Below are 10,574 nucleotides of genomic sequence, written 5' to 3'. Positions count from 1 at the left end.
TGCATGAAAGGGAAAAACTGGGGGCTGAGGATGAAATGGTACTTTGGATTTTATTCTGCAGGCAGAGGAAAATCATTAAAAGCAGTGAGTAGGGGAGGAGAGGGCCTGAGCAGCATTTTGTTTTAGGAAGATTATGATGGTGGCAATGTGTAAGCTGAGTCGGAGCTACAGAAGCTAGAGGCCATCCGGATGTAACAAAGGTTCACGTTACAACTGTGAAAGCAGATACTGCAGTGCAACGGGATTGAACTAGAAAAATGACAGTCCACCTTGATAATATGGGTGAATGCAGTAATCACGTTGTTTTTCATGTGAAACCTTTGTAAGAGTGTATATCAATAAAACCTTAATAAAAATAATTTTTAAAATGTCCACATTTTTTCTCAAACAAAATCTGAGGTCTAGGGTACACTTCTATCAATGATAGTGCCTCCTAACCTCAGTAACTGTAAAGAAAGGCCACGGTTGGGGAAGCCATCTAAGCCCCAATCCAGGAAGGGAATTGGGGAGGTAGATCAGAATCTCTGGAGAAAGCAGTATGTTTCCTTATTTAAAAAAATATATAAAGCAAGCACCCATATCACGCTGACTCATCTCCTGTGACAATCACTGAATCAGAACTCCAAGATCCTTCCAGCTCCCAAAGCCCATGACTCCGGCTTTGGGTCTGGCTCTTACACTGATTCCCTTCAGTTATGCTGACTATAGTTCTGGGCTATGACAAGTGGCCTAGACCATGAAGATAATTTGAAGCAAATGAAATTAACTACTATACCAGCAAACAAATAATGAATATAAATAATCTCTATATGGAATGTTCCGTGGGTTTAGAACCATGAGCACAGAGGTTTAGCCTCAACTTCTTAAAAGTCCCTTCTTAAAAAAGAGTAATGGATATAAAACATCCTTTTATTACCTACTGGCCCATTTATATTAAGCCAATTCAATTTAAAAGGTAATTAAATAGGTAAATTAAAAGAGAGACACTACCTTTTTCTGTATTTTTAATTAACATATTGCACCAATACAGCATATGCTTTATATACATATATCTTAAACTTCATTTTCAATTATTCAGAATTCAAATACATAATATATTATCATCTTGAGAATACAAAGAACACAACATGGAGGAAGATTGAGAAAATAGGTTCCAGGTAGTTAGTCACTAATGATTCTATAGATTTTCCTTTTAGTGTTTTCTATTGGAATTTTAAAACATCCTGCCATGGCTGTAAGAAGAGAGCTGCCTGCAACAGGAGACAATGAAAACAATGGACCCAAAGTCAAAAAGAGTTAAGGAAATCCAAGAGAACATATTTTGAAACTAAATATAAGGACTCCCTTCAGCCGAGGGTATACTTCTAAATAGGTGCGAAGGCAAGAGATAATATCCTCCCATATCATCCTCAAAATTACCCATGAACAAACAAAATAGATAGTGCCCATTCATCTAAGAAAGGGAACTCTCTTCACAGCATTGTAAAAGGAATGGTGGGGCAGAGGGAAAGGGAAGCAGTGGGACAGCAACTTGCTTTTGAGATACCCTGGGTGATGGGTATCGAAGCTGTCACTTGGGCAAAACCAATCACAGCTAAAGCTGTGACTCTCCAGCTTCCTTCATAAAGAACACCTATAATAGCAGCTTTCTGCTGAAGAGTTAGATGGATTGAAAAATAAATGTTTATGGGAAGGGGCCAAATACCCAGGCAGCAAGGCAATGTGGGTAGTGAAAGAGAGTTAAGTGCTTTCAACCTTTCTGCCCTCAGGTTAAAAACTCTAAACCCTTTAACTTTAGGTCAAATAATGGGGTAAATACAAAGTAATGCTATGCTCTGCAGCAACTAGACAGAGCTGCAAGAAATAAACACTTCTTTAGAATGTGACTTGGAAAACAACCCCTTGAGCCTCCTTCATCCAGGAGACATCCACTGATCAAAGATGCTGCACTATTCAACAAACAGGACAGTGGAGACGCCACCAACACAACGCCCTCATCAAAGGAAGAGACATGTAAACACAAGAGGGAGCTGGAGCTGAACCCAGCACTGGATGTTCACTGAAAAGGATAAGCCTGTAGGTGGACACCCAACAGAGACCCAGGAACAGGTCTTTCTTCAATACACACCCCTACCAAAATTCTGAATTTGTAAACACTGAGGTCAGTCTGTCCATTTTTAGAGTCTTAGGTTAATGGAAACGAAAGTCTCAAGGTTTTTGAGTCCCCTAAAATTGCTAAACAGGGCTCCACAAAGAGGCACACAAGAGTCATGAGATGATTCTGAAATAAGCTGAAGAATTTAAAAGATGGAGAAAAATTTTACAGATGTTAGAAGTCATTTCCACCCCCCAGAGACCCTGGCCTTTCGAGCCCTGCAGTCAGCACAAGTTTGGTAAGACCCTCTATTCCCCTGCCTTGATAGTGAACAGGAGGTAAGAGGTACTATATTGGCTGTTCAGCAAGTAACAACACAGGGGAGTGACATAAACCAGCCTGAACACAATGGAAAAGCTATGAAAAAGATTGTCCAGTAATTTTGGTTCTGGGGAGGGAAGGGGTTCCTAACTTCCCTCACAGATTGGTGCCCTCAAGATCATTTTTATTCTTCAAGTCTGTCCTTAATGTGCTGCCAACGCTATTCAGAACTGGACCCAGTTGGATGGCTGTGGTGCCTGGTTTGGAACAGAGCTGCAAGAAAGGAGAACAGAGAGAAAGCCAAAGGCATAATATTAGGATACCTACTCCACTCTTTACTTAACAGTTTCCAAGAAGTCATTGCCTAGAATTTCTGAAACTACTTTACAGCAGTTCTACTTACCAAGGCCTGAAACATCCCCCTCAAACTTCATCCTATAGCTCTCTCATCCCACCATCCTCGGCACTCCTACACTTTCTTACTCAGAATTTCTGCCAAAAACTTTATATGACCTGTAACTGCCCTTTGCCAGATCAAAGATTTCATCTGACTGTACATATCTTCTGCCCTGACAAAGGGTATGTCTGCTTCCCTGTGCTCATACCTGGGTGCAGTGCTAAAGTCTCCCCACAAGTCATTGCTTGCAGAAACTGGAGCTGGTGCTGGTGTTGTAACAGGAGCAGGAGAATCCAAATCTAAAAGGATATCTGAATACAAGGTAAGAGAAGGAAAAAGAAAAGGGGAGACATAATAAAAATCTTAGAAATGAAAACGTATGTTCAAAGCACCTTTATTTATAAGACCAGCATTTTTTAATATTATAATATTTTATAATAGTGAAAAAGTACAACCAGATGTCATTCCATGGGTGACTTAAACACACTGTGGTACATCCATATCATGGAATACTACTCAGCAATAAATAAGAACAAACTACAGATACATACAACTTGGATGAATCTCAAGGGTTTTATACTGAGTAGAAAAGCCAATCCCAAAAGGTTATATACTATGTGATTCCACTGATATAACATCCTGAAGTGATAAAATCATAGAGATGTGAACAAATTAGTGATTATCAAGGATTAGAGACAGTGTGTGTTGGAGGGCAGAAGGGGAGGCAGTGAGGAACAGGACAAACACAACACACACACAAAGTGAGGCCAGAGGAAGGTGTGGTTATAAAAAAGGGTGAAATGAGGGACCCCGTAGTGATGGAACTGTTCCTTATCCTGACCATGGGGGATCCAGGAGCCTACACACAGTAAAACTGCACAGAACTAAACACACACACACACAAATGAGAACATGTAACACTGATATACTCTAAGATTAGTAAATGGTATCAATGTCAATTTCCTAGTGGTGATATTTTGACTATAGTTTTGCAAATGTTACCATTGAGGGTAACTGGGTAAAGGAGGGGTAAACAGGATGATTTCTTTGTATTAATTTTTACAACTGCATGGGAATCTACAATTATCTCAAAATAAAAAGTTTAATTTTAAAAAAATCATTAAATTTTCGGTATCATCTCCTGTGCCCTATCAAAAGAAGTAGGCTATAGCCATTTTTTACCTTAACAACTTCAGAAAGATATTATTTACTCTTAGCAACCACATATATGAATGATCTGCATCATCTAACACATTAAAATAAAACTCCCAGATTCTAATTCTGGTTCTCTAATCTTCCTTTCCAAGTTCTAATGCTCTCATTCTTTAAATGGAAATAACTATATTCATCTATTCTTTTTTCCTGCCAGATAGTAAGAAGAGTGAACAAACATGTATGTTTCATTTTCTCTCAATTGCCCTCATGAAGAAATGGAAAGGATTAAGAAATAATATTTATTGAGTACCTACTATGTTCTAAGTACTATGCTAGGTGCTGTCACCTAATTTAACTTCCACAAACCTGGGGTGGTTTTGTATCTCCACTTTACAGATTTTGAGACAAAAAACTTACGCAATGTTACCAAGCATATTCAGATATAAAGTAGGAGAACCAAGGCTGAAATCTTGGTCCATCTGACTTTCAGGCCTACTACAATCTAAGCAAAGTACAATGAAGGAAAGAGTCTTTTTAGTATCCACCCATTTTCAGTCAAAGAAATACCATGATTACCAAATACCATGACTCTTGGTTTACTAGAGGAGCTCTGATCCCTTGTTAGAGGCTGACAGCATCACCTTGCCAGTAATAAGTGCCATTTAATAGCAAAAATATCAACACTCCTCGGCAAACAGGTGTTATGATGTGATTCCTCAAAGTTAATAGTACTGGCGAGATTTACCTGCATCACTACCTCCATGGTTAGATTTTGGAATGGGTGGTGGAGTGACATGATTGCTGATGGCCACTGAGGAGGATGGAGGGGGAACAGTGACTTTGCCTCCAGGTGGGGGCGGGAGTAAGCTTAGGCTCCCAGCCCCAGCAGTCTTGGGCTTAGAAGCACCTCCTTTCTTGGTTGTAATGTTCTACAAAAGAAAAAAAAGAAAGAAGGAGGGCAAGAGAAAGAAAATGAGAAGTCACCAGCTTATGGAAATGTAGTGAGGGGTAACCAATACTCACCCCAATACTCAACTTGATGGTCTGTCCTTCTTTGAAGCCCAGATCCAGCTTGGGACGAGTGTCCATTTCCTGAGATTCTTTGGAAATCTCAGATTCCTGCTTTACCCACCTTTAGTAAAAGAGTAAGTCATCTTAATTTGGGATTCCCTGAAAGTAGAGTCTGACACACAAATTTGAGTCTAGCTAATTTATGTGAAACAAGATTCCAGCAGCAAAATGAGAAAGGAAAAAAAGTCAAGAAGGAGGGTAAATGGGCTTCAATACCACTGAGGAACCATACAGAATGCTATTAAACTTGTCCCTCCAAAGGAAGGCATGTTGCCACCTATTCCCATCCCCCATGGTTGAGGGCTGCCCCCAAGAGGGTTTTAATTCCTCAGCCCTTCAGGTTGCACCCTGGTGCTGAGTGGACTTCCATGACTTCAGTCCTGAGGCAGAAAAGCAGAAGTATGGCTGCCCTTGAGGTAGGAGGCTGACACTGTGCATGGCGCTGTCCACAACAGCTGCACCAAAATTGGGTGGACTAAAGAAATGCTGCAATAGGCACAAAACATGTCAGCTACTCAAGTAACAAAATTGGCACATAATGCCTACATATCTCACACAAGAGCCCAGATGTTACTGTAGGCCTCCCTCAGTCACTTGAAAGCAAGAGCAAATTCCCAAGAGACATAAACAAAAGCATCATCTCAAACCATTGTACGGGAGATCAAAAACATACTCCAGGATGTAAAGAAGAGACAGAATAGATACAGAGATAATGCAAGGAAACAAAGAGAACTGAAGATTTATACTTCTAATGAATTAATTAACCAAATAAAGGAACCAGGAGGTAAAAGAGACAGAGCCCATTTAACTGAAGCAGCATTCCCCAAACAATTTAACCTGGTAATGAAGGACAAATTCCACTCACTTGAAATGATCTTGCAAGGAGACATTAAAGTCGAAGGCATCACCCCGATCTGCGAAGCCAATGCCAATGAAAGCACTACGCCCTGAGAAAAAGACAGGAACATTCAGAATGGGAAGTGTTTGGGCAAATTCTACCCAATGCAAATGTAACAATTACCCTGTGAATGTGAAACACTTTCTCACAGGTCAGGGGTCTGCAAACTACATACAGCCCATGAGCCAAATGCTGCCATAGCTTGTTTTTGTAAATAAAGTTTTGCTGGAACATAGCCATACCAAATTGTTCGCACATTATCTATGGCCACTTTCACACTACAACAGCAGAACTGAGTAGCTGCAGCAGAGACTGTCTGGCCTGCAAAACCTAAAATACTTACTATCTTTATCTTTACAAAAAAAGTTTGCCAACATCTGAGAGAGACTATGGAGAAAAGATAGAGAATGGTTGCCCTAGACTTAGATGGTCTAAAATCCTGCCACCAAAGCCACCACAAACAATGAATGGGCAACATGTGTTAATTCTCTGGTTAGATATACATTTTGATTTATGTACAGCCACCTATCAATTACCACATCTCAAACTTGTATTCATATCTATTACAAATAACATGTTAATCCTTTAACAATAGTTAATTTTGGAGAAAAGGGAGGACAAATTTAGCAAACTGAAGATTGGGACCCACTGTCTTTTAAGTGCATTAAGTATTTCCTACTCTCATCCCATTCAAAATCCCAAATCCCTTACCAGTACCATCCTGGATCCGGATTACAAAGTAGCGGCTGGAATCTGTCACTGTCTCCACAGCAATACCAGGATATTGTTCTACCGGTGCCTGAGCAAAGAGCTCCCCTGACAGGTAAGAAAAAGACTTCTTTGAGCAAAGAAAGCAAAAATCTAAAACTCCAGTTAAAGTATTTGCATTCCAGTCCCCAGCTTGAAGGTACTTGTAAAAGTACCTTCTTAAAACATAAAACCAGTATTCTTAGTATGTTAGAAGGTCACCAGCACAGATTACCTGAAACTTTATCCTCAAGTTTGATATAAGCAATCTTCCCTTTTGAAGTGATTCGGAGGCGACCACTCCAATCAGGCTGGTCTAACTTCCAGTCAGATGCCCTACGATAGAAAAATGGAAGCCTCAGGCCTCAGGTCCATGTCTTTAATATACTGAAATCCTATGCAGAATCATTTGCCATTTTTCTATTTCCCTGTGCTGATGTTCATTCTTTCTACCTATTAAAAAATCAATAAGAATAACTCATGATTCTGCCTATATAGATGTTTTATGTTACACACAGTCCAAAGCAAATGGAAGACAATGTTACCACTGGAGTATTTTGGAGTCCAATAAGCATCAATAAAAACACATAAAACACAAATAAAATCAATTAAAAAATGCTCATATTGATACTATTTCCATACTGTAAGTGATATACAGAGCTTTACTAATCATGTAACAACAAAGTCTATAAATGAAGTATACTGGTACCAGGAGCCTTCCCAAACCCCTAAGCATATTACTATCTTTCATTGAACTCAATCATTATTTACAGAGTACATATTAAGTTACACACTATAGAGTTTAATATTGATTTAGCTGGGGACAATGGAAGTGATGAATAAAAAAAGTTTTACAGGTTGGGAAACCATTTTTTTAAATCATTTATAAAATTGATCATAAGCTTTAATCTTCCTTCCCTAAGTCTGGTCAGTGAAAGTCTGAGATATAACAGCTTATACTTGATTTACACTTATACTGAATTACACAGATAAATCAAAGTCATTTATTCCCTCTGATCTTATTAGTCATTCAAAGAAGGCATTTCTCCTAAAAGGCCCAATTTTTCCTTTAATGGCAACCTAGAGAATTAATCATACTCATAATGTAAAATGGGTTCTCGTAAACAAGAATGATTACACAGATAAAAAGACAGAAAAGTAATATTTATCAAGCATCTGTTATGTGCCAGGCAGTATGCCTATTTCTTGTGAAAATTAAGTCAGACGATCTTGCAAGGGAAGTAGTATTATATTCATTTTTATAGATGAGGAAACTAATGCTCAAAAGATTAAATGACTTCCCCAGATGGTAACCCAGCAAATAAATGAGAATTCTGATTCAAACCTAGTTCTGCTCTCTTCACTTACCATATAAGAGAAGAGGGGTTGATAATAAAATGCCTCATAGAGGATAAAAAATGTCAGTAATAAGTAATGAAAACAGAAGGATAACAAAAAGAGGAAAATTAATTGCTTGGATGGCTCAGTGCAGTTAAACGACAGGGATAAAGGCTGTGGATAAACTAGGAAGTGAGGATAGAGAATGCAAATGGATGAGAGAAGGAAGGCCTTTTAAAAAGCTTGAAGTAGAAGAAAAAGAACAGAATCCAACTTCAATATACATGTATTATATTCTTTAGGAAGTCTTAACTCCTAAAGTTGCAAGTCATGAGCTCTATTACCTTATTTAATTGTTCAGTAAATGCTAATTTATGTGACTAAGTGTAATCTACTATTTCTTCTTTAAGTCAACATTTACAGAGTGCCCACTAAGTGCCAGACAGCATGGTAGACCCTGCGAATACAAAGTTAAAAACGACCTCAAATTGTTCGTAGTCTGGTCTGGACAAATAAACCAAACAATTACTGTATAGAAGGAAGAGCACTATGGAAGCACACAGCATACCTAAGCCAGAATGGAAGTCAAGAAAGGCCTCCCAAAGGTGGTGTCTCAGATGAGTCACACATATTAGTACCTGTGACTACCACCAAAAAAGTATGCTGTTTCCTATTCATGGTCGACTTGGGGTCTGATTGAATGCTTAATATTAGGACTACCCTTTGTCATAAGGCAAAGCCCACAGGGTCTAGTGCACAGGTCAGCAGGCACAAAGATACTGATTCACGATGAACAAACCTCTATTAGGGAGGCAAAATAATGGACATAGGAAGAGGGTAACTTTTCAGCCAATGTAATAATAAATGCCAAGAGGTAAATCACAATGGTGATGTGGGTCAGAAAAAGGATTAAGAACAGTATCTTAAATTTACATACTCCTTTACTGTTTCCTAAATTCTTTCACCTTTATTACATCACTTCATTTCACTCTCCAAAAATTTCTGTGAGGTACACAACTAGAGCAGGTTTTACTACCGTTAACCTTTCCCCCTGCCCCGTATTTTATAGATAAGAAAACTGAGGGTTGGAGAGATTAAGAGGTTTTTCCAAACCATACTACTGTCAAGTTGCCAGGGCTCATACTCACATTTGTTAACATGTAACCCAGTGAGTTACATGTTAACTCTTCGACTACATGACTTGGTAACTTCCTACAGCGTCCTCAGACCCTCATAGCCATTGGATTTACAAGGTGGTTAGTTGGCCAGCGAAGGAAGACAAAAAATACCACAAATCATCAAGACATATTGAAAAGGACCAGAATGGACGACGTGTGATCATACCCTTTGCTACTGGCAAAAGAGCTGAAGGGAAAACCTTGACACTTAGTGGCATGGATGACAACAGCCCAGAAGGTAAATGGGATCATCCGGAGAGCGGCCAACACACAGTGAACACCCACACATGTGCACGGGGTGTTGGAAATGTATGTGTATTGGGGGAGGAGGGAGTGTGGAACCTGAGTGACAAACCGAAGGGCGCGGGGAAGAGCGCAGGAAAGGACACGGGCGCTGGAGCGGCACTGGATGGAGATGACGACGGGCAGACGGATAGCCCAGGAGGGGCCCGGGGAGAGGACAAGTGGGAGCCCGAAGAACGGCAATGTACTTAAAAGAGGAGGAAACAAGGATAATGGCAGTGCAGATTCGGGGGAGAGCAGGAAGACGGGCGACAGTTATTGTCCAGGTGGGGAGGCTAGCAAGGTGACAGCCCAGAGGTGGATGTGCCAGGAATGGGCAGCGTGCTACCTGAGGAGGAAACCTTCAACCCCGACGGGTGCGCATGTGCCGCAGAGCCTCGGGGTTAGTACCTGTAACCGCGGTTGGAGGCCCGGGGAGGAATCCGGTAGACACTGACATCGGGTTTCACACACAGGACGGACTCATATTCCAACTCGGCCGCCATCTTGGCTCTGCTAGCGGCGCCACAGGGGGCGGGCGTAAGAACGGGGGCGGGACGCGGGGGCGGAGTTACGACACACGCTGACTTCCGCTTGCGCAACTTCCGCTCGCGTTTAGCTTGGTTCATAAAATTAATCTCCGGTGACGCGCGTTGGGGAAGCCATGTTGAAACCTGGAAACGGTGAGGCTGCGCGGCTCTCCATCTTGGGTAATGGCAAGGCTGCCCCCACAGTGCGTGAGTCACGCTATGGAAATCCCCATCCCCGAGAGGCGATGCGGGGAAGTGCTATCTTGCTCCTTCCCGGTGCCCGCGCTTCTCTGGAAGGACGAGGACCACCCTGAAATCTGGAATTCTTTTCCTTCTGAGAGGCATTTCTTAACTGTAGTTTCCTGGCAGAAGAGGGGCGTCCGTTGGTAATCCCCGAGTATCTACGGGAAATGTATGATCCAGTCGTAGACATGGCGGATTTTAACCCTTCCAGACTGTGAAAGTTAAAAATGCCCAGCCTGGTTAGTTGTCTAATAGCACCTTTGTATCTCCGATTTTCCAGAACGGCACCTGTTGAAATAGTCTGCTGCACTTTAAGCGT

At 40.9% G+C, this 10,574-nt stretch overlaps 1 protein-coding gene across 1 annotated transcript; it reads right to left on the bottom strand.

Annotated features, from left to right (window-relative positions):
- Positions 1 to 989: 989 nt before the first annotated feature.
- NECAP1 (NECAP endocytosis associated 1) lies at positions 990 to 10,042 on the bottom strand. The gene is made up of 8 exons (XM_017652313.3): positions 9,894 to 10,042; positions 6,920 to 7,020; positions 6,649 to 6,753; positions 5,905 to 5,986; positions 4,992 to 5,100; positions 4,714 to 4,897; positions 3,022 to 3,124; positions 990 to 2,689 (listed from the first exon to the last, which is right to left on the bottom strand). Exons 1-8 carry the CDS (start codon positions 9,986 to 9,988, stop codon positions 2,641 to 2,643), a joined length of 828 nt encoding a protein of 275 aa, XP_017507802.3. The 5' UTR covers positions 9,989 to 10,042; the 3' UTR covers positions 990 to 2,640.
- Between the last annotated feature and the right edge of the window lie 532 nt (positions 10,043 to 10,574).

Source organism: Manis javanica, chromosome 15 (assembly GCF_040802235.1).
Source record: "Manis javanica isolate MJ-LG chromosome 15, MJ_LKY, whole genome shotgun sequence".
NCBI classification, from domain to species: domain Eukaryota; kingdom Metazoa; phylum Chordata; class Mammalia; order Pholidota; family Manidae; genus Manis; species Manis javanica.
This window is presented reverse-complemented; position numbering and strand designations above follow the sequence as displayed.